The 25,157-nt window shown below is 43.3% G+C and overlaps 1 protein-coding gene across 2 annotated transcripts in view; it reads right to left on the bottom strand.

Moving 5' to 3' along the window:
• LOC148885993 (syntaxin-binding protein 4) overlaps positions 1 to 25,157 on the bottom strand; it is an 84,199-nt gene that overhangs the window by 12,346 nt on the left and 46,696 nt on the right. For both annotated transcript variants that reach the window (XM_089017895.1, XM_089017897.1), the window contains 9 exons: positions 21,266 to 21,372; positions 21,044 to 21,185; positions 20,705 to 20,774; positions 17,307 to 17,395; positions 15,818 to 15,914; positions 5,556 to 5,683; positions 5,367 to 5,459; positions 3,195 to 3,260; positions 2,889 to 3,086 (listed from right to left, as the gene is read on the bottom strand). In XM_089017895.1, coding sequence (XP_088874021.1) covers positions 2,889 to 3,086; positions 3,195 to 3,260; positions 5,367 to 5,459; positions 5,556 to 5,683; positions 15,818 to 15,914; positions 17,307 to 17,395; positions 20,705 to 20,774; positions 21,044 to 21,185; positions 21,266 to 21,372 — 990 coding nt within the window. The remainder of the gene's footprint in view (positions 1 to 2,888; positions 3,087 to 3,194; positions 3,261 to 5,366; positions 5,460 to 5,555; positions 5,684 to 15,817; positions 15,915 to 17,306; positions 17,396 to 20,704; positions 20,775 to 21,043; positions 21,186 to 21,265; positions 21,373 to 25,157) is intronic.

The following is a 25,157-nucleotide window of genomic DNA, read 5'->3' as shown; positions in this document are numbered from 1 at the left end:
ATACAAATACACATTTGTTTCATTTATTAGCGCCTTTAAGAATTCTCACTTTAAACTTGACACTTTACAGTCAGAGGATAAAATAGCAAAGATCTCATTAAAAGGCAGAATATAAGACCAGACTCTACTTCCATCAAATTCTAAAATAGTGATACAAAAAAAAAGACTGATGAGACGACAGCAAAGCGGCGAAAGCGTTGCGAAAAAGAGGCTGCTCATGATCCCAAAGGCGGTGACCCTTAGGGGGCGCCCTATTATGGTTGAACGGCATGATGGCAACAACAGAATGAACTCAGAGGCTTGGACAACCATTTGTCCACCAATGTATAAAGGAAAAAACAACGGTACTACACTAAAACTGTTTGGGAAGTTATTTTTCACTTTATGTCACAGTGTCGGGAATGCAGCAGCTTCTTGTTTACTTCCAAATTTAATTATGTGTTTGGGTACTTTGGTTTCTTTTTAGAAATATGCCATGGGACTACTGCTAAAGGCTCATATTTATGCTAATACCTGCACAATTGAACTGTTTATTCTTCTGTTGATTGATGTGCACCATCCCAACGAAACAAACAAACAAATAAATAAACAGAAAGTGGTTACATTGATTAACTTGGCGGCAGTGACGTGCAGTCAGTGGAGGCAGGGGAGGCAGTGCCTCACCTGTCATCATGGAAAGCTGTCATGGAAATATAAAATGAAAAAAATAAATTAAACAGTTATATGTATTTAGTGATTTGTACTTTAAAGTTCTTGTCCATTTAACTTCACCGTTTTAGGATTTTTTTCTAAATCGCTGAATTTTCACATTTACCGTTCAAATACTAAGTAGAGACGAGCAGTGAGGCACCAGCCGGCTGATCCTCACTATGGATTGCGCAATCATTATGCTTACTGTGATGGCTTGCTCTGCAGTGAGACCGCATTGCTGTCCTTCTGTATATCGCTATTAAAGCGTTCAAACACGTTTAGTATATGAACTAAATTTCTACAGTTTAGCTGGTGTATATAATGTAGAGTCATTGTACATTATAAACACTGTACTCCAGTGTTTATTTTGTTTTATTTTTATCAAAACGTTGTGCGTAGGTGAGGCACACAGTTCTCCTGCCTCATGACAGGCAGGGGGCGCTTGTGATTCCAGAGATACTTCTTACTCCACGTCTGCAGAATAATAGAATTAGAGACAGAAAGCTACAGTAAACAGTTAGCAAGTAAAGTGCAACCCTGCAGTCATTTTTTCGTGTTGCTTGGCCTCACTTTCAGAATGGAGGATTACATATCTAAATTGAAAGAATTTTCTAAACTGGACTTTCAATCGAAGCAGGAGGTAATAATTAAAGGAAGACCACCACCGGAGCTAAAAGGTTTGCTTCACACAACGGGACACAATAATCGCTCTTTTCAGGCGGACTGGTACACACGAAAAGGCTGGCTGTGTGGATGTCCAGCAAGAAAACACCTTTTCTGCTTTTCCTGCCTTCTGTTCTCAATTTGTGACAATGTCTGGACTCAAGTGGGATATTGTGACCTGAAAATTTTACAACGGAGCCTCATCAAAAATGAGCGAAGACTCAACATCAGCATCCCCAATGCTAAGGTAAAGGAGAACCGGGAGATTTTAAAAGATCTCATCAATGCCACCTGCTTCCTTGCCAAACAACAGCTGGCATTTCGTGGAAATGATGAAAGTAAAGGCTCTGCTAATCGTGGCAACTATGTTGAACTATTCATGCTTTCGCTCAGAAAGATGACAGGCTAGCGAGTCATTTTGGGACATCCACTATATTTTCTAGCCTGTGAAACAGAATACAGAACGATTTAATTGAAGCAGTTGGTGATGTCATTAGAAATGACATTAAAAAGGAGATCGGTGCAGCCCCATTTGTTGCTGGAGAAGGAGACGAGATTGTCATTCTCAGCACTGAAAACATACGGTCGGAACAGGACTGATCAAGGACGACTTTCTTCACTGGCAGTGATCTCCGTTGAGACAGAGAGACTTTTAAAACTGAAGAAAGATAAGTTATCGATGCCTTTCTTCAGAAGGAGCGGCGCATGGACTAAAGGTAACACGCTAAAAATGTTTTTTTTAATTATTTTTTTCTATGCTACAGTTTGTATACATAAAAAATGCTGACATGAAATTTTAAACAAAATACGTAAACTGTTGCCAATCAAATGGTGAATAAACTACTCTGTAGAGTTCATATGTTTGTAAATCTAACTATGATGACGTCAGTGCCTCACCAGCCATGAACCTCACCGCACGTCACTGCTTGGCGGCGAGTGCAGTTCCCACCATACCATACGAATGATGATTTGAATGGGAGTCAGAGCAAGGTCGCCAGTGCCTGAGAGGCAGCGTTAAACGAAGGGATTTAGCACACAAGATGAAAAGCTGTGAGTGGTGAGGTGGGGGAGCCTGAGAGCAAGAGCAAATGAGTGAAAAGCCCCTGATTCATCACAGAGAGGTTGTCGCTGAATATTGTGGCTGCAGCTCAAGCGGCTCAGTCAGAGCAAGTGTGCTTCACTGGGAATGACAATGCTGCAGGCAACGGGTGACGGAGGAGGCAGGAAAGAATGCAGAATGGAAACACTCAAACCTATTTTAGAACTTTCGAACATCATATGCTGTGTCTTCTCTGTATTGAGGCTTTTCTTCTGGCACAGAAGAACAGACGACACGATGAGACATACGATATAATGTAGAAGGGAAAAAAACAGAATTCCATGTAATTACGCTGCGCTGGAAGAGCAAGGATGACACTTGATGTTGACAGAAGTGTGAGGATGTATTGTGAACGAAGAACTATGCTGGTTTTCACCCCCACCCCCCCAAAATAAGTCCACTTCCACTTCATCATGTGACTGATTTACAGACTCACTTTTGTGGCCTCTCTTCCATGTGCTTGTCTCTTGCTCGCCAGCTGGTTCTTTAGGTCTTTAATCTCAGCTTCCAGCAGTTGGATCACATCCTCGTAGTCCTGCTCGGCACTGCTCGCATGGCGCTGCACTACCTCGACCTCCGCTGCTTGCAGACGGCTCTTCAGGCGGGCATTTTCCTCCACAGTCAAACACGCTTTCTGAAAGAATCCTATGTCGTCAGTGAATCTTCTAGATATTATTTTTGTTTTCAATGTTTAAATATCATCTGATGCACGAGACACTCCTTTCGTGTTATTGCCCCACACCTCAGAGGTCTTCTGCAGCTCATCCTCGAGTGTTTTCTTGCTATGCTCCATGTCCTTTAGTACCACCTGTCAAAACAAATATAATGTGCCTAAAAATGCAACTAATTGAGCAGAATAAAAGCAACAGTGAGACCTCAGTTTACAAACTTAATTGGGTCCCAGACATAGTGTGTAAGCCAAAAAGTGTGTATCACAAAAAAAATCCCATTGGAAACCATTAAAATGGGAATAATCCGTTCCCAGGTTTCCATAAAATATACTTTTCAACTAAATACGCCTTAAAACTACACACAACATACCTTATTCTATGTATAATAAATGTGCTATTGTATTGTAATGAAAGAAATACACAGCACTGTAAAATAAAGTCACTTTATTTACATTTGTGATGGTCGTTGATGGCTCTTAATTGACACCTGTTGCTTTCTGACTTGTAAGGTCTTATGAAACTGAGGCATCACATTATCATTCATCATGTTGATGATTCTCATAGCCTTTTCTGGATGGAACTGTTCAACAAGAGCCTGCACAAATCAAATCCTTTGTGTTGAGGACCTCATTATGGTCAGCAACAAGCTCCTCGATGTCATCTGCATCCACTTCGAGTCCCGTAGGTGCTGGCAGAGATTTTATTACAACAAAAGCCGTGAGTTCGATGATTCCACAGACGCGGAATAAAACGTGTCATTAGTCATGTGCAAGCATCGACTAAATAACGCCTTTGTGTAAACTTGACACAAAGGCGTTATTTAGTCGATGTCAGAAACACGAACGAGGTGTGCCTTTTGTGGCATCACATGTGCACACCGCGGCTATCATGTGAATCTCAGCCTGACACATCTCACGCTGTGTGTGACTTCCCTGAGAGTAACATTCTTCATTTCCACCATTGCCACCATCCTTCAACGAGTCGCTGAAGGTTTACACTGAAATGAAATGAAATTGAAGTGTCGCGAGCGGCAACACCACCCCAGCTGTCAACTCGCACGTGACAATTTCGGCCTCATTAGTCACGTGAAAGCATCGACTAAATAACGCCTTTGTGTAAAGTTTACACAACACTGTAAAGCTTTTAGGCGAAGGATGGTGGCAATGGTGGAAATGAAGAATGATACTCTCAGGGAAGTGACACACAGCATGAGAGATGTGTCAGGCTGAGATTCACATGACAGCCGCGGTGTGCACATGTGATGCCACAAACAACCACCTCGTTCGTCTTTCTCAATGATCTCCTCCTCGACGGTGATTTTATTTTTTGTCTGTTCTCCGGCTGAACACGAGCCTGTGGTGGTTTTTTTCGGTCCCATAATAGTAAAATTGCAAAAAGCTCCTCGGAGGCGATCGACGTGTGAATTCAGAGAGAGGGGGTGTGGAAAGTAGCGCCGGCTGGAGCGCTGTTCGGTCGTGTGCTCCTGCCGAAGATCCGAAGATCACTCCGCCAGATCCGAAGAGCACTGCGCCAGCCGTGGTGGGTGCGTATCACGAAAAGTAGTGCGTATTTCAAGGTTTAATTTTCATAAATTTGACGTTCGTAAAACGAAAAGTTCGTAAGATAAGGTGTTCGTAAGCTGAGGTCTCACTGTACAAGTACTGTGTAAATATCATGTGCATTGAGGAAAAGATGAGAAGGTTTCTTCAGCCGTCATCTGTACAAAAGTGAAGGTTTCGGACGTTTTGCCTCCTATCCAAGAGGCTTCGTCAGCGAACTAAAGTCTGACTGGTCTGACTGGAGGAAATCTGGTTTTTGTTCCAGCCGTGGAACAGTGAACCGCCTCTACCTCCTTAGAAGGGTCCTCGAGGGTACGTGGAAATTCGTCCAACCAGTCTACATGTGCTTTGTGGACTTGGAGAAGGCGCTTGACCTGAGTTATCATATGTCATAAATATTGAAAAAAAAACAGCACTTGACTTCAGCGGGTACCAAGGACAAACTTTTTTTTTGTCATGATTGTATACTCATGGGCACCACGATGGTTTCCTGTTGTTGAGGTAACTTTTGAGCACAGTATCGAGAGCCACGACATTTCAGTTCGACTTCACAAACAGTATGCAGTTGTATGTGTACTGCACAACACAAACTGTAGGCTGCATACATCAGAGTGTATGTCGTGCTGGTGTGGCCATGTGCTAGTGTGGCCATGGTCTTGAGTCTGAGAGTGACCGTGCGCTCACCTTGAGCTGCTTCATTTGGGTTTGCAGCTCTTTCACCTCACTCTGAAACTGCTCCAGTTCTTCCCTGTTGTAGTTGCACTCCGATTCAAATGTCTGCGGACGCGAACACAAATGTACACACATGGGTCCAAATTATACCTTGATGAAATGAATAAACTACACGTCATTCGGATGAGGATGACCGCTTACAGGGGAGTGGAAGGCTGACGTGTCCATCAGACTGGCTGCTTCGTGATAGGAGAACAGGAAAGGACCATCAGCTAAACTGAGCTCCTCCAAGTTGTGCTGAAAAATGGTCCGTGTGGCCTCAACAAACTCTGTCAAAGTTCGGAGAGGGCAGTTAAAGGTAGGCTTTTTTTCCCAAGATATCATCAAAATGCTTTAGATATGTAACTTCTATTTGCATTGTAAAGTCGCAATGAACTCTGATTGCATATTAAATGCTAAAGGTGGGACGCCTGCTTATGTGTTGCATTTGCTGCTCAGGCCTTCATGTTTAGAGTTTGCGTCACCCTGAGAACTTCCTTCCACATTCAAAAAAGATAATAATACATTTAATTTACAAGCGCTTTCAAAGCCCCCAATGACACTTTAAAGGAACAATACACACCAGAACAATAAAACCAGAAATAAAATGATACATAATAAAAGAGCTGATTAAATTAAACATTAATGCAATTTTGAAAAGTTGGGGTTTGAGGTGGGATTTGAAGGTGGTAAGAGAGTCAATATTTTGGATGTTGGGTGGAAGAGATTTCCTGAGTTTGGGAGCAGAATAGCTGAAAGCTTTGCACCCCATCATGTTGAGACAGGCAGCGGGCATACAGAGGTGGAGGGAGGATGCAATATTGTAAGAGCTACTATATAAGTAGATTTGGGTTACTGTCTCGGGAGTTGATGGCTAGAGGGCAGAAGCTGTTTCAGTATCTGATGGATTGGGTGTGTGTTAATCTGTTGCACTCGGCTGAGGGAAGAAGCTGCAAAAGGTGGTGGGCAGGGTGAGGTGGCTCTAGGAGGATTTTTTGTGTCCTTGTTATTGTTAGATTTTATTACATTAGATTAGATTTGATTCGATTCGATTTTATTAGTCTCACACTGCAGCAATTTACATTTCACAGCAGCAAAGTGATAAAGAAAGGGAAGAAGGACAGATGTAAGAAAGAGGGAAGGAAAATAAGTTAAAAACAGGATATACACACAGGAAATACAGGAGCTGCTGTCAAGGCAGACATTCTCAAGGCTTTTTTTCATTCTCAAAAAAAACCAAAATAAATAATATGACAACACAAAGACACAGGCAGTCATTCAATCCTAAGCACTTTCTGCACCCACCCTCTTTGTTGTATGAAGTAGTTCTAGATGACAGAGGATAGGATCAAAGCTTTCTTTTCACCAGTGGAGCAAGGACGTCTGCTACAAGCTAAGTTTTGAAAGCAAACACAAAGCTGTAGCTTCCATTGATGAAAAGAGATTGTCTCACACTCCTGTCCATTGTAAATCCGTTGCAATTCCAGGCCGTGACAGTTCCACATACCCATCGGTGCCTTGCGCTGACGCTCCTTTCTTCTCATCGGGTGCTCCTCAAGTCATGCATCCATCCATCTGGACTGTCCAACAGCACCGACCTTTCCGCTGAACAAAGCTGGGCTGTGAAAATGCAGCCCATTACAGGCGCAAAAAAAACCACAATCGCCCCAGAGATGTTTTTGCAGTGTCCAAGTCCTTAAGGGTGGGAAGGGGGGTGTCAATTTTTTTTTTTTTTCGCCATCCTAACTGTCCCTTGCAGTCGGGTAGTCCCAAACTAAACCATGATTGAGGGACACAGGATTGATACGATGACTGCCATCTAGAACTGTCTTAGCACCTCCTGTGGTAGGCCATGCTTACTCAGCAGTCTTTGGTTGTACATCCTCTTCTGGATGGAGTTGGTATAGACCTGGGGCTCCAGTGCTCGTGGTACATGTTGATGATGTGCTTCCCAGCTTCATCTGTTCTGTTTGTCCCAGTGGGAAGTTGAGCATCCACTGGCAGATCACGGGGGAAAAGAACGAGCTGAGTTGAAATCCACACACTGGATCCTTGCATAGGTCCCTGTGCTGTCGAGGCGCTCGAGAACCACAGACGTCAGAGCAATAGACTATAGTGGTTCAGATTTTCAGGCAGGAGGTGGATACTTTGTTGAGCCCTGCAGATTTCTAGATCTGCTGCTTGAAGACCCATCCCACGTTCTGTTCGTGGAGTTGTAGGGCAGAGAATGAGGGTGGGGGCATGGATAGAGTAGTTTATGGTGGAGGTAGGGAGATGTGAGAAATGTCACTCAGACCTTGTGGAGTTTTTAGGTATGGGTATGTTGGAGGCAGTTTTTAGGCAGGGTATGCAAGATGCTAGTTGGAGTGAGGCATTTAAACATCTGTTCGTATCTTGGACAGCTGATGGGTACAGTTTCTTTATACCTGGCCTGGGATATTGTCAGGGCTTGCGGGGGTTAATCCTTTTCAACGTTAATGGGTTTATTTTGATCGTTCGTCCCGGGTTCGTTGCTTCTACGGGCGTTGATGGCAGAGGATGGTTAAATCATCAGGAAGCCAGGTGTGAACAGAAAGTTGGTTTGATCTTGAAGACAGCGGAGACATCGCGGTGTCGGCTGAGAGGAAGCATGAAGGGAGAGAGAGAGAGAGAGAGAGAGAGAGAGAGAGAGAGAGAGAGAGAGAGAGAGAGAGAGAGAGAGAGACACACACACACACACACACACACACACACACACACACACACACACACACACACACACACACACACACACACACACACACACACACACACACACACACACACACACACACACACACACACACACACACACACACACACACACACAGGGAGAGTATTTATCTATATGACGCGCGACCTGCAACTCTGCTTCACAACACCTGACTTCACAACATCATGGCTGCGGGTAGAAGTCGGCATCATGGCAGGTTGTACGATTTCACCCCTGACCAATGGCCATGGAGGTCATCATCAGGGCCTCAAGGTGGGTGGTGGGGGGGCGAGCGAACAAGGAATGGGATCCACCTCCCACCTATCCGGGCATACATGGATGACATGACCACCTTGACCACTACCGCAGCTTGCACCAGGCGGCTTCTTGGAAAACTGCAGGAAAACATCAAATGGGCCCGGATGAAAATCAAGCCGAACAAGTCCCGCAGCATCTCAATCGTCAAGGGACAGCTAAAAAATGTGAAGTTCTGCATTGGTGATCACCCAATACCAACTGAGTCAGAGGAACCGGTCAAAAGCCTGGGCAGGTGGTACAATGCAAGCCTCAGAGACAAAGATCAAGTGCAGCAACTAAAGCAGGACATCACCAATAGTCTGGAAAACATGAACAAGACTCCACTGCCAGGAAAGCTCAAGCTCTGGTGTCTGCAGTTTGGACTTCTCCTTCGGGTAGTAATGTGGCCACTCACAGTCTATGAGGTCCCACTTTCAACTGTGCAGAAGATGGAGCGAGCAATCACTAGATATGTGAAACGCTGACTTGGTGTGCCACGCTGTCTGTCCAACATCGGCCTTTATGGCAAAGGGGTCCTTGAGCTTCCAATCACCAGCCTCACCGAAGAGTACAAGTGCGCTAAAGTGAGACTTCAGATGACCCTCGCAGACTCCAGAGACCGGAAGATCAGTCAAGCTGCACCCCCCCCCCTATCAACTGGATGGAAATGGACGCCATCCATTGAAGTGCAGCAGGCCACAGCAGCCCTAAGGCACAGCGACATTGTGGGACACGTTCAGCTAGGAACAGGGGGGTTTGGCCTTACAAACAAACCTTCTTGGTGTAAGGCTTCAACATCGGAAAGAAGGAAAATGGTGATGGCAGAGGTGCGCCGCCAAGAGGAAGCTGAAAGAACTGCACAGGCTGTCTCTCTTGCCAAGCAGGGACAATGGATGAGGTGGGAAGGCCTGGATAAGAAAAAGCTCAGCTGGAGGGATCTCTGGGAAATGGAGGCAAGCAACATCAGCTTCATCATCAGAGCTATCAATGATGTGCTCCCATTTCCAAAAAACCTCCACCAATGGTATGGAGAAGATCCAACCTGTGACCTCTGTCGAACTCCAGGAACTCTCAAACACATCATCACTGACTGGTTGTAAGACCAGCCTCACACAGGGCCGCTACACCTGGAGGCACAACCAGGTCCTGAAGAGTTTGGCAGTTGTCCTTGAGAGCAAGAGGAATACCATCAACTCCTTGCCAATGAGAGCCACCACGTCTAGCACAGCACCATTGACTTTCATCCGAGAGGGACAGGAAAAGCCCAACCATCCTCCTGCCAAACCAGAAGTAGGACAGCTATCCAGGGCCCGTGATTGGGAGATGCGGGTTGACATTGGCCAGCAATTGGTTTTCCCAGCGGAGATTTCAGCCACCACCCTCAGACCAGACTTGGTGCTCTGGTCCCCTTCACTCAAGGCTGTCTACATCGCAGAACTCACAGTCCCGTGGGAAAATTCTGTTGAAGAGGCCTATGAGCGCAAGAAGCTGCGCTACACAGAACTCGTAGTGGATGCGCAACAGCGGGGATGGAAAGCCAAGGTATATCCAATTGAAGTTGGATGCAGAGGGTTTGTGCCTTCCTCCACCATCAGGCTGCTAAAAGACCTGGGTATCCACGGACAGGCTCTGCGGCACACAGTTAGATCAGTCTCTGAAGCCGCAGAAAGAAGCAAGTGGATCTGGATGAAGAGGAAGGACCCTTGTCGGGCTCATAGAACAGCAACCTAAGACACAACACCCCTCCCCCCACCAGCTTCTCAACATCTGATTGGGCATGGGACACAAGCGCGGGCGTGATCAACCTGTCGCCGGCCACCATCGATGAGGGTGTCTAGTGATTAAAAGTCTGAAACACCCAATGATTCTTTGGCACACTACTGACGATGTGTCCCAAATTCACAACCTCCCATCCCTGAGGCACAGCTCCCACACCACTCTCAACATCAAGGCTAATCTCATGTGAGGACCATCCATTAGCACAAATGGACAGAATAACATCACGTCCAGTGTTTCATGATTCTTCTTCTGACGTAATGGTGTGCGACATCATGTAAGGGAAGGCAGGATATGACGTATCAGGAAGTCCAAAACAAAGATTAGAAAGCGATGTTTAAACATGTTCGTATGGCGAATTAACCCAACATGTCCCCCCCTGATGAACATATCTAACATCGGTGGAGGTGAACAGAAAGAAAAAAAAAAAAAAAGAAAATCACAAAATAAAACAATCACATTGGAAACAATCTCAAATTAAAGTCATGTCATTCGCTACAACAGTCAAATATTCATGGCATCCTGGATGGTGATCACCAGACCGACGAGGAGGAACAAAATTGTTTGTAGCATTTGTTGCAAGCAGGCCCCAGGGTGTGATACGGATGAGCAGGTGACTGGAAAAGCGGGTGAGATCTGTTGGCTCCAGTGACGTGCATCGGGAATCTTCTTGACGAACGATGTCATCGCGAATCCAGACGAAGCTTGTGGCTGCTAAGACGCCTAGCAGCTCTGCAACCTGTCCATCCCACGTTGGTGTGGTCCACGTCATTCCCTTCAGACCGCAGCTCCGTCGTGTGGAGAACAAAAGAAGACTTGTTTCATTCTACACATCACACTTTCTTGGCGTTTCTTTCCCTAACAAAGTCTGTCTCATCGTTTAGGCTCTGCAATGCATTCTCTCACAGAAATGGCAGTAAGTCATTGTTAGATGTTAGTTGGTTAGTACATGTTAGTGGTTAGTGAGTCTGCATTTCTGGAGGGCACAACTTTCTTGGGGAATGACGTTGCAGCCAACATCACTCATTACCAAAAGTCAAAATTTTGGTAATGATGATCTGAGCTATCGTCACTCCCCTTCTTCACTCCACTTCAATTTGCCAACTGGCATTGTCTTTCCATGGAAAACACGATCCATCTTTGACATTGCACAGATTATCAATTGTTACCATTTGTCAATCATTGTTCCAAAATTTTGGAGGCCAAATTACGGCATGTCTCGCAACACCTTGTGGGGTAGACATTTGCATGTCACCACATTGTTTGGGTGGAGGACAGCCTTCTACAATTCTTTAGCAAAAGTTGACATGATCAGCAACATTATGGCAACCTGCGTAAATGGTCATCATACTCGCCTTTTGTCATTCAGTTGGAGGGCACCAGTTGACTGATTCCGATTCTGGCGCGTGATTCTGATTCCGCCTGAATCTCTGACTGACACCGGCCCCGACTCAACTTATCCGTCAATATCATTCTTACCAACATGAACGGCGAGAAATTCCTTTAATGTGCACTGCATTCAATTCATAATAATAATTCATAATCAAATCAATCTCAACAGGTTACCCTGCCTTTTTAGTTGTAACTATAAACTACTTTTCAAACTGATAAATGTCATTGTACGCAAAGCCAGCCAGAAGATAAATTAGCATTTGCGGCTGTCTTAATAAACGTTGGATTTCCGCCATCGCATCTCCAATGTTGGATATCTTTCGTTCGATCAAGCCTAATCGTCACAATTCCTCGCTCGCTCGATAGTTGGATGAGAAATAGTTTAACAGCATTCTGCATGTCGAGCATCAAAATAATGTCTCTGAAAAATTTCAGCCTGGACAAATTTGTGCAAAATAAAAATTGTCATGCATTTGAATAAATGCCAAACAGTATACTTTTGGAAATCTAAACTATTATCAATAGGGGCTTTGTCATCGATCCCAAATCATCAGTTGGGTGTGCCAAACTCTAGATGTGCAGGTGCATTACACCAGCCGTTGCGGCTTTCCTTTGTCGGCTCTCCTATGACAATTGAAACAGGGATTAAATCTTGTTTCCAAAAACATCAAAATTCAAAATGCAGTTCGGATGCTACAACTGTGATTCAGCAGCGTCTGCGCCTAGAAAATCACAGGATGGGTGGATGCAAATGGCTTGTGCATCTCACAGTTCATCAATTCGTCCTGCCAATTGAACAATTTCTCAACCACCATCCCAGCTCTGTTTGCGAATTGTTGCGGTCCATATCATCTGCATAAAAAGCATTATTAAAAAAAATGTTAGTCATCATATTTTGCAAATCAATTTTGTCCTCTTCAAATTAATTTCTCAGATTAGAAACTAATAAAGGTGAATCCGATCAAATTCAATATGTATATCGTATACATGAATTAAATCATCTGTTCATTGACTACAGGGGGATGACAATTGTCAGGTCAAAACAAGCGCAATGATCATGTCACAATCATTATTTCAATAAATCTATCATCTCTTCTTTTATGAAAAGTTCCACGATATCAACTGGCGAATCTCCTTTAAGTAATTAATCACCAGTGAATCAAGCAACATTTACCTTGCCAACTCCATCCAATTCGAGATAAATGTTCCTGTCATTTAGCCTAATTTACTGACTATTTTATTGACTTTTTCCAATTGAACTGTCATTTACGAGAGGTCAACTGAGTGGAATGTGGTGGGGGCCCCAGAGTTGCCTCTGGGTGTTAAACCCCTCTTTGAAGTTTTGTGCTGACAAAAACTTTGTTAAGAGGCATTGTAAATAACTCTGGCTTCTTTCAAATGGCTTAATCAAGCCAACAGAACAAAGTTTAGCTCAATCTAACAAAACAAATCCTATAAATTTATAGTCTCTCTTTGACTTTGTCATTTTATACAATTAAAAACATCCCTATGTGATGATTCAGCAATCATCCTCACAACTACATATAGTTCCATTTTAACCTTGCGGGCAACCATTTTATATATTCTTATTTTCTAAGCTGTCCAGCAAAATCAACCACATATATATATATATATATATATATATATATATATATATATATATACTTAATTGTCTTATCAACTTAGTTCTTTGGGGATTATACATCCAAATCTGATCATGTCCATTTATCGGACATAACTCTTTCAACTATAATTGTAAACCTGAATCCTTATTCAGCAATACTTTAAATCAAAAGGCGGTCACTAAGGTCTAAACATGGACATATACAAGCGTACATTTTCATTTAATTTTGTTGTCGCCCGAAGTCAGATCACAAAATTACTTGTCCCGATCGCAGACAAAAATATTGGAATCCTGACTTCAAGGTGGTCACTTCTCTTAGTGAAAACACTGTATCCAATCTAACAAAAACACTTTCCTTTTGCCTTCAAATTCACTCAAGTTCGGCCTCTGTTTCTTCATTTGTTTGTTGGCTTATTTGTTCACTCAGTCTAATTTGCCTGCCTATTTAATTTTGTTTTTGTTTCAAGTGGACGGTATTCATCCAAGAGCTATGGGAAAAACAGTGTTATGTCATTCATGAAGACTTCAAGCTGGCATGGTTGGACATGTTTCCCGATGAGACAGGATAGTCGTCTTCATTACACCCCCGTTGAGTCCTCTTGTAATGACAAGGCAGCCTCTCGTCCTGTGAAAGAAGAGAGAACTGGGCGGCAGAATTACATGCAGCAGGAACAATGTTTTTGCACAATACGTTTGTGAATGTTATGCAACCGCTTTATCCCTTTTATTTCCGTTTATTTACCTATTCGGCGAACAAAGCCATTTGCCGATCCTAGAATGCGACTGTGAACCCCCCCCCCCCCCACCCCTTTAGGGCAGAGAAGGAAGGAGGGGGACTGGGCCACCTGCTCTCTCTAGGCAGCCCCTCTCTCCCCCCGTCCCTTTGTTACAGCGAATCACACACGCAGGGCACCCAGCTGTCAACGTACACAATGAAACACAAAAAAGGGAAGACACACACAGCTCCTCCAAAATGCCCCCCCCCCCCCCTCAGCCGACCCCCCTGCCCACGAACTGTCCTCGGACAATGAAACTTCCACGGAAACCCTAGGCCATGCTGATAACGCGCGAGTGTTGACGAATGCATTAATGTTACGGAAAGTCCACGATCTATTGCAGCTGCAATTAAACAAAAAAAAAGACCACATAATCGTCCGGTTCAAAAGTAATAAATCAATTTTTTACCAGCCCTCGCATGCAAAATTCCAGGAGTTCAACCCTTCTGAAGAATCTCCCCCAGAATTGCCACGGTCTTACAGTACGGCAGCCGGGCGTACGGAAACCGACCCCATAACCCGTACAAGCATTATAGAGTTTAACGTAGTAAGTCTACGCCCACAGAGCTCTGCTAGAATTGGTCTACCTTACCACATCCACCTGCCCTCAAGCTCACCGATGCACAGATTAATCGTAATTAGAATTTATTTGGCCGGAAAATTTCTTAGCAATTCATTCATTCAACATAGCTGCATGCTAACGGCGCCACTCACCGTGAAGGTAATCCTGAGCGACGGACACCAAGAAGGGAGGAGCGGCCCACTCGAACACTCTCGAAAGAAAAAGAGGGCCCACTCCTTCCCCCCCTTCCGAAGCCATCAGCTAGGACCCGAAGTCTTTCGGCACCAATATTAATGGGTTTATTTTGATCGTTCGTCCCTGGTTCATTGCTTCTACGGACATTGATGGCAGAGGATGGTTAAATCATCAGGAAGCCAGGTGTTGAACAGAAAATTGGTTTAATCTTGAAGACAGCGGAGACATCGCAGTGTCGTCTGAGAGGAAGCATGAAGGGAGAGAGAGAGAGAACGGACTGGGGGAGTATTTATATGACGCGCAGTGTGCGACGCAATAGGATGTGACGTAATGGTGTGCATCATCATGTAAGGGAAGGCAGGATATGATGTATCAGGTCCAAATTGTAAACAAAGATTAGAAAGCGATGTTTAAACATGTTCGTATGGCGAATTACCCCAACAATGTTCTCCTATTGTCTGCTGAGGACAAGTGGGACTGTGTGTCATTGGGTGGTACTGTGAGTTTGACATGGGAGGTTTTGTTGCTGAAGTCCTTGAAGCGGTGAGACAAATTTGCTGGGGGCATCGGGCAGAAAGGGTTTTATTTGGGCACTGAGCATCCTTAGTGTCATTTGTGATGCACTATCATGCTTTTCCACATGCTATGAGCATCACTGCAGGTGAAGTGGCTCTGTATTTTTCGATATTTTAGCCCTCTTGTCTTAAATGTAGCATCAACAGCTTCAGTAATCAACCAGCTTTACTGGTGGGAGTAGATTAGGATTTCCTTGGTTTGGCACAGTCATGTAACCAAGGAATTATTTTGAAAATCTTTCATTGGTCCTTCTTTGCAAATACAGGAATGTGTATTTGAAATTCAAAACATTTTTGGACAAAGCAGCAGATACAGAACAGGCTTACAGCTCCATGTGACATTGTGCAGAAATGCCACAACTGATAAGTGACATACAACCATCACACTGGAGATGCGATTTGACAGCGTTTATACACGGATCTGTCAGTTGCAGTTGACGCAACTCGGAGGAGCTATCCGTCTACATGTGTGCGAGTGTGTTTTTAAGGGATTTACCTCCGTATGCAACAGTGCCTTGCGGGTCTGTCGTCAGGCTCTGTCGTAACTTCTTTATTTTCTCCTCTGTGACATCTAAGCCGAGAAAGGACAGAGCCTGCAAGTGACGAACAGAGTTAACGTGAAAACAATCACTGCAACAATGAGAGTGGTATTTGTCAAGCTTCAAATGATTATGGAGACTGGCAACCATATTGATGACATACCATGAGGCTGAAAAAAATTAATGAATATACATTGAACACAGAAACAGCACATAGCACAAAGGGTGTTCAAAATGATGTCATAATCAACAAAATATACATACTTTAATGAAAATTGATAAAAATGTTCACCATTATCCATGCAGGGATGATGAGTATTAAATACAGATATCTTCTTTTTCTTTCGGCATTTCCCTTCAAGGGGTCGCCACAGCAAATCAGTGTCCTCCATCTTTAGTTTGATCCGCTTGTTTGTTTTGGCCAAGCTTTTACGTCGGATGCCCTTCCTGACACAACCCTCTGTATTTATCCGGGCTTGGGACCGGCACAAGAAGACGTATGTCCCTTTGTGGCTACAGAACAAGCTACTCCCTCAGTAAAAGGCTCGCAAACACAAAATGGTCATCGACACAGCAAAGATCCAATTGCAAGTTGCATAAAGGGCTGTTTATCTGTCTTATAAATTTAGATGTGAATGTATGTTTGCGACCAAGCCGAAGAATCAAGAGAGTATAAAATCCTGTCATTAGGAACTATTTAAATGTTTTCTCTCTAATGTTATGAATCGTTTGTAAATGGCAGGGGTTTATCTCCATCTCTTTGGGATCTGGACAAAACATAAAACCACAACAAGCAGGAAAGAAAGTGCTTAAAAATGAATGACTCTCTGTGTCTTTGTGTTGTCATATTATTATTATTATTATTATTTTTTTAACTTTGTTACTTCCGGGTTGAGTGAACGCTGGTGCGTGTGGCTGCCGCTGCTCACCCACAGAAAAAATATCCTGTGACTGTAAAGTGTTCTTGAGAGTTTTTAAAGGCGCTTATACATGAAATGTATTATTATTATTATTATTAATGTATTGTGTTCACATATGGTGCATGTTTAATGTAGGAGTAAATCAGAGTATCTGGAGAAAACCCGACAGGCACGAGGAGAACATGCAAACTCCAAACAGGGAAGCCATAGCTGGAATGGAACACGGTACCTCTGGCATTGTGCATTTGCCAAACACCCGACCAGGGCTGCCGCGCTGGGAATATATCTCTTGTTTATTACATATGAGATTTCTTTTTTAAATGGTAGACATTTTAGAAAGGATCATTGAATGTTTGAGCTGATTTTGTGAGCCACATAAAATGAAGTCAGATCGACCCCCCAGGCCCCAGCCTTGAGTTGGACACCTGTGCTGTAACCTAATAACATGCCCACTGTAGTAACTAACCACTGTCCCTGAAACGTTTAGTGTACTGTATCTCAGAAAAAATGTCTTCATAGGACTCACCAAATCCAACTTGTCTGATTTGAGCCGAATGTAGGGGTCGAGTGTGATCTTAGGTTTGGTCCCTCTGGGTGAACTCTGATTGGTTGAATCTGGGGAGGAAAAGAAAAGATGGAGTTGAGCAAGTGGTTCAAGGACAAGGAGAATATGTGATGTCATTGGGCAATAACAGAGAGGGTATATCATTTGATAATCAGAACTAATGAAGTGGATGAATCTGGCATTGTCTTTGCATTTTGGAGAAGTGGGTGGTTGAAGTTATCAGGGCTGGGTTTTATTTTATAGCGAGAGGTGATGGGATAGAAAAATATGATTAAAAAGAGTGGAGTAGTGGAAAGAAGAGTGATTATGTAGATGGAAGTGAGAGACCACGGTGAAAAACAGGAGAGAAGACAGTCACCGCGTAATACTAATTTGATGATCTTCCCTGTCCCAGATTTGTGAGTCTGCTTGTTATGGCAATGGCATTGATACTGCCATTGCACAATGTGGGTGGGTGTGAGTGAGGGCGTATGTTTATGAAATTATTTTTGCTGGCAGTAACCTGATAGCAGCAAAAACCTGCCTTTCATTCAAAGGATTTAAACTGTACCACCCCTAACCGGTGGTGATGACTGACAGACCTGCTGTTCTGCCATGACAACAGTCTGTGCGTTAAATCCTGCTTGCACACACATCCACACGATTCACATTTCTTTCATGCAAGTCAGGGTGAATATCCACAAAGGCATATTTAGTGTGAATTATTGTGCTTTGAGCAACTTGTGGTGAATTCTTAGTAGCAATTGTTCAAGTCCTGACCATTGTTTGTGGCAATTTGAATTTAGATTGCGTGTGCACAATGTGTACTTCAATTTCTAAGTTGCCTGATTTTGTGCTTTTTTTTGCCTTTTCAACTTGTAGTGTTAATTTTTGCATATGTTTTTAGATTTGAAAAAGCAACATACAAATGTGAGGAGAAATTACCTTCTGTTACTGACTCAACTTTAACCATCCCTGGCCCCCGTTGAAACAGCCACGTGCATGTCAGGCTTTACCTATGTCGGCACATTGTGGTTTATCTTTCTAACAGGATTGTACACCACTGATGAGCTGTTGCCCTACTGCAGAAGTGAGCAAACTACGGCCCACGGGCTGGATCCGGCCCGTTGGTCTTTTTGATCTGGCCCGCCAAAGTTTGGTACACAACTGAGGTACAATGTGAATGATTACATTCCTTTGGACTTGTAATGACAGACATTTCAACGTCAGGTGGCGGAGTTGTGGCGGCACATGTACGCACCTGTGACGTCACATGTGCGCACCGTGGCGCTGATGTGTGTACGCCTTTGAAGTGCGCCTTTCAAAGCCTTTCAAGTGCACCTTTGATGTCTTTCAAGTGCGTCTCAGCCTCATGCATTTCCCACGCATGCAAATGCTTATATAAGTAGCCTATGCGGGGAGACTCAGACAGAACCACCAAACTCTTTATTGGCGAGCCAGCCAATTTTTTTTCCTCCTCCTCAGCCCAATCAACTCTCCTAATGGAAAGGACCACATTTCCCAAGGCTACGCCCAGCCAGCTGCTGTTTATCCACCCGTGAACCCGGCATCTTCACAGCAAGACCCCTCAAGCCGAGCTCCCAATGGGCCGTCACCACCCGTGGGCACCCCGCCCCGCCCCCCACCGAGAAACCTGCTGCACCCCCGATGGCCAACACCATCCAACTCGCCTGGGAACTTTGCAACTAGCCGCATCGTTCATCATTTGTCCACGATCGGACATCATTTATGTCCACGATAGGACATCGCTTATGTCCGCGATCAGACATCGCTTTTGTCCACGATCGTACATCGAAAAGACGCTTCATGGTCGACTCGGCTGCGCCTTTGCACCTTTCAAGTATTTCAAGTGCGGCAGCAAACCAATGGGTGGGAAAGTACTGGCCACATTAAGGTAATTAGCCCGTAAATATAAAAAGGTAGTTGCTGATAATCTGGAAAATACGGTAAAACCTGATACACAATCCAGCACTGACTGAATTGCACCCATGAAACTGCTAAGTTAACGGCATACAAACACAAAAGTAAAAAAAGTTCAAGATCAACATATTTCCGCAGCAATGAATGACTTTGCGGCCTCTACTGCTAAATGCAGGAGTATGTGCTGATCCCAACACAAAATGAAGGGAACACCAGTTTGGGACCACAAATAGTTTTGACTCAAAACAATGACATGTGTTCTGTGAACAGACATAGGGAATGTCACCAAAGTTAAAGATGGTTTAGTGCAGTTGTTCTTCGTCTTGTTAGAGGCACCGGACCCCACCGGTTTCATATGCTCATTAACTGAACCCTTCTTTCAATGACTATCATCAATAACTCTGGCGGAGGATCCATCGAACCCCTGAGACCGACTCACCAAACCAGCAGGGTTTGATCGAACCCAGTCGAAGAACCACTGGTTTAGTGTATTTATTTCAGCAAACCAAATATATTTTTCTTTGGCGTGCCATGCTGGAGGTGGACATAGTGCAACAGCCCCTTCCATTTCAGCCTACTATGTTTTATGCTTCCTCCTTTATGACACCAGCTTCCCTTTTGTGATATCTCATTACATCTACAATATTAACCATCACTTACATTTCCCTGCAGCTGTAGTACATGGCAGCTCATTTCGCTACTAATAAACTCACCATTTCTCCCTTGAAAACCGCTGTCTGATGACTTTAACAGTGTCTCCACAGATCTCCAACCGTGGCTGTCCGTCTGATCAACTAATTTCAAAACCAAAGAGAACTTCAATATCTCCACCTCCAGATGTGCATCCCATTGCCGCAAATCAGTATATCATGGTTGGCCTCAAAACTGTAAAACCTTTCGCTTCAGCCAAACAAAGACTCTTTCATTATGAAATCCAATGAACTTTAGATATCACCCATCCATTTTCAGCACCGCTTATGCAGAAGAAGATAGCGAGAAGTTGCTGCAGCCTATCCGGGCTGACTTTGGACGGAAGGCAGACTACACCCTGAACTACGCATGCAACTAACTGGCGACCTAGTTAGTTGCAGGGCATATAGGTGCAAATGAACATTCACAACAACATTGATATGCCACTGGGCTTGTTTGAAATGATGTCACATACATCCCCTGCTTTTCTTCTCTCTTTCTCTCTCTCTCTCTCTCTCTCTCTCTCTCTCTCTCTCTCTCTCTGACACATTCCATCGCCGCAGTTTGTGTTGTTTGTGTGCAGATGGCTGTTGGGCCGCATATGATTTGATATAAAATTGTTTTGATGAATGGTGCTACACAAGCACATTTCCTAGACTTTTCTGCTCCACAATGATGCGAGGTTACAGTTTGGTAAATTTGTGTGAACCTTGTTGGAACTGTAAGTCCCATGTGGCATGTATTGAGACCTGTAATATGGATATCCGGTGGACAGATGTCAGAAGGTGAGGACACTGGGGCAGGCTCTTCTGCACAGATCTACAATGAGCACGCACGCACACACACACACACACACACACACACACACACACACACACACACACACACACACACACACACACACACACACACACACACACACACACACACACACACACACGCACACACACACACACACACAAACAAATAAATAATGTGGTGATCAAATAGTACATGATGAAAATTGGAACGTTTTCACATACAAAACCACTGAAATTCATAAAGCAAATGAGAAAAGAAATGAGTTGGGCAGGACATCCAAAACTGACCTCGGGTGATCGGATGTGGACTTTTAAACGTCCAGAGTTGAAATTGTTGGCTGCTGCCCGCTGAACGCAGTTGTGAAGAGACGCGCTGCTTTGGAAAAGTCCTTTACCTGGGATGAAAGCAATCTCCACAGCAGTTTCTTGACTAGGAATATAACATATATATTGCTCATACAATACTATATGCTCAATGAATTAGATGAGAAATGTCTTCAATCGATCCACCTGAATTTGGCTTTGTTGAGCATGCTTTTGGCCTCCTCATGGGTAACACCGATCAAGGACTCTTTGTTAATGGCTATGAGCTGATCTCCAGGCCTTAGACGTCCATCCTGTGCAACCACACAAAAAAGGCCATGCCTTCAATCTTTAGACAAGCCTCACTTTCCTTCAATATGATGGAATTTATTTAATTTTAAGGTGAGAAAAAGATTTATTGGCCAAGTATGCAAGGAACACACAAGAACTTGACTTCAGAGGTCATCTATTCAAAGAGTAACATGAAGGTTAAGAGTTTTACAAGAAGATCACACCATTTACACACAATTATAATACCGATAGAACAACTGAGAAAACTCTTTTGACAGAATTTGCTGGAATTTTCCGACAGCTGCTTTGGGTTTCTTATCAGTACCATGAGTGCATTGGAAAATTTCTAGAAATTGTAAAAATCTGCATCGTCAATGGCAATCAAGCCACGTCAACTTTGCACATTCGTTCCCTTGCGTTGAATTACATCATTGTAATTTTATTCATGGTTGCTTGAAGGGTGATTGTGTGGATGTCTGGAACATAAGAACTTGAATTTTGTTCCTTTGGGTTATTTAATTGATACATTGAATTAATTAATTTAGATTAATTGATCTTAAAACAGAGCCAACCAGAGTATTCCAAAAGCGCCTTTTTATATGTATATTTAGACTGAATGGTTCCGTTTTGTTTTGTGTTTTGTGTGTACAGAAAAATGCCCAATTTTTAACAGAACAGAATATCCACAGAGTCCAACTTTATACTGTAAATCAGTATTTCTTTCATCGAAAAAAAAAGTGAAAAACATTTCTTTTAACAGTTACTGTATTTTCTGGTGTTTAAGGCACACCCGATAGCCTTAATTTTCTTCAAAATGAGCCTGCACATTATATGCCCTTGCACGTTATATGTGAAGTAATACTGAGCCACAAAAGGTCTTGCGACTACCGACTCCATTTCCCCCTGTAAAAGTAGTGCGTGGCCTGGAGATATATAAAACATAAGCCCAGCCTCTACTGTAGCGCCTTAAAATGTGGTGTGCCTTCTGTATGGAAAATCTTTTTAAACATGTCATTCATTGAAGATGTGCCATATAGTCCGGTGCGCCTTATATATAGAAAAAGTTTTAAAATTCATCATTCATTGGGGGGTGCGCCTAATACATCAGAAAATATGATAAGTGTTATATTGACGGCCTGGTAGCAAAGTGGTTAGCATGTCGATCTCACATTGCACAAGTCGTTACTTCAAATCCCACCTCCAGTCCGCCCTGTGTGGAGTTTACATGGTCTCCCTGGACCTGCGTGGGTTTTCTCCGGGTCCTCTGGTTTCCTCCCATATTCGAAACACTTGAAATGTTCCCTCAGCGTGAGTGTGAGAACAAATGGTTGTTTGTCTCATTCAGTGCCCAAAACACAGCTGGCATAAGCGCCAGCACCCTCTGCGACCCTCGTGAGGATAAAGCGGTCCAGATGATGAATGAAAAAAAATGAATGTGTTATATTGTGACTATATGAATTTTCATTGACAACATTGAAAAATAACGGTATGAACACATTGAATATGAATCAATCCAATGTTTGTGTTGGGGTAATTTGCTATACGAACATCTTTAAACATCTTTTTGCATCGTTTTGTTTTCTTCTTCCTGATACGTCATATCCTGACGTATCACCTGCCTGCCTTTACATTACGTCACATCCTATCACATCACATCCCGTCCGTCTTACATAAATGCTCTCCCAGCGCGCCGATCTCTCTCTTTCCTCTCTGTCCCTCCTCGGCCGACCCTACAACGTCCCTGCTGTCTACAAGATTAAAATAACTTATTCTCTTCAACACCTGGCTTCCTGCTGATTTCATCATCCCACTTCTAACACCCTGAAAAGCGATGAACCAGGAACAAACGATCACTTTTAACCCATCAATTTGGTACATTAATTTAATGTTAAGTAAAATATAGTCAATTAAAACATTAACTTGTTCAATGTCACATTTTTTTTGTTGTGTGACAACAGGTGTGTTTTCTCCCGTCGTTTGCGTGCTCCTGCAATATTGTAGCAGCCTTTCTTACTTTCAAGGACAACCGACGTCTCCGGACAAGTTGTGTCCATAATTTGTAAAATGGCTTCAAATGACTTTTACTGAGCGTATTTTACAAAGATTCCACCGCATATAGCTATATTTTACATTTTAAGACTAGTGCTGAATATTCCAGAAGTCTTGTTTTTGAGTTGGTGACGAGTCCTCACCCTACGTCACTGAAGGAACGCCCCTGACTGAGAAAGGACATACCTTGCATCACCTCAATGTATTTTGCAGTACTTTGTTTGGTCTGAAAACTTCGTGTTGATCCGTGTTAATGGCGAAATTAGAAGGTAAACACATAACGCAATGGTGAATCGTTGTGTGTCACACCGAGATAACTCTTTGATATTTATTGAAAAAATTCCAAACTGCAAAACACAATTATTTCCAACGGAGCACTGCCGCCATCTTCTGCATTTTCTGTGACACTACACATCAGTCTTGGGCAATCAAAACGACCCAGAAAACCTTTAATCGATTGCAAACATTTATACTTTCCTCTTTAGAACTATTTGAATCATATTCATAACTGGATGCGTAACAAGAAAGCATATTCTCCGAATCTGAAGCCATCCAGGATTCGGACATTGAGAGGGTGACCTCCTACAAGTACTTGGGTGTTACTCTCAACAATAAACTGGACTGGTCTACAAACACGGATGCCCTAATCAAAAAGGGACAGAGTCGCCTCTTCCTACTGAGGAAACTGAGGTCTTTTGGAGTTCAGGGGTCACTCCTTAAGAATTTATATGACTCTGTGGTGGCTTCAGCCATCCACTATGGAATTGTCTGCTGGTCAGGCAGCATCACCACCCGGGACAGGAAAAGACTGGAACGCCTTGTCAAGAGGGCAAGTTCTGTCCTGGGCTGCTCGCTGGACTCTCTGGAGGAGGTGGGCAATTGACGGACGCTAGCTAAACTAAAGGCTATGATGGACAGCACCTCCCACCCCCTCCTGCCAACCCTGACAGCACTGGGTAGCTCCTCCAGCCAGAGACTATTACACCCACGCTGCAAGAAGGAGAGGTACCACCGTTCGTTCCTACCGACTGCTGTCAGGCTTTGCAACTCTCAATGATCACATGTGAAAAAAACAAAAAAAAAACTGGACACTTGTAAATATGGGTTGATGCAATATATCAAAATGCATTTCTTATTCTTGCACTGTTCAGTTTTTTATGGAACGGTTTTGCACATTTACATTTGCACAGTATACAGTTGACATTCTTATTTTGTTATGCTTAGAATATCTTGTTTTCTATCCTTTCACTCCCACCCCAACCCCATCCCTTTTCAATTGCTGCTGTGGACTGCAAATTTCCCCATTGTGGGACGAATAAAGGTTTTCTGATTCTGATTCTGATTGTTTTGATTCTCGAGCAAGGCAAGACGTCTTGCCGTGACTCCACGAACAAGGGGGCGGGACCTTCTGAAACTGGCTACTTCCGGTTTCAAATTGAAGTACTTTTTAGACACTAAGTCATTTTTATTGGTGTTTTGCATTTGAATAAAAATATCATATTGCGTGTTTTGGGTATTTTAGATGCTATAAAACGTTTTTCTGATGTCAGTTAGGAAACAAAAAAGTGATGTTGGTTGTCCTTTCAGTCTTTGCATAATTCCAACATCATTCAGTTGACTTTCCTGGTGAATGTGTGGCTTCATGTAGACCAGTTTCCATTTGGTCTATATTTTTACATTCGAAAATTCGCTTACAACTTTAACATTGTATGTTTTGCATATCTTTCTAACTGGATAAAGGAAATATCTCACTTGGTTT

The sequence above is a fragment of the Hippocampus bargibanti genome, linkage group LG17, assembly GCF_051943395.1.
Source record: "Hippocampus bargibanti isolate YZ-2025 linkage group LG17, ASM5194339v1, whole genome shotgun sequence".
Taxonomy (NCBI): domain Eukaryota; kingdom Metazoa; phylum Chordata; class Actinopteri; order Syngnathiformes; family Syngnathidae; genus Hippocampus; species Hippocampus bargibanti.
This window is presented reverse-complemented; position numbering and strand designations above follow the sequence as displayed.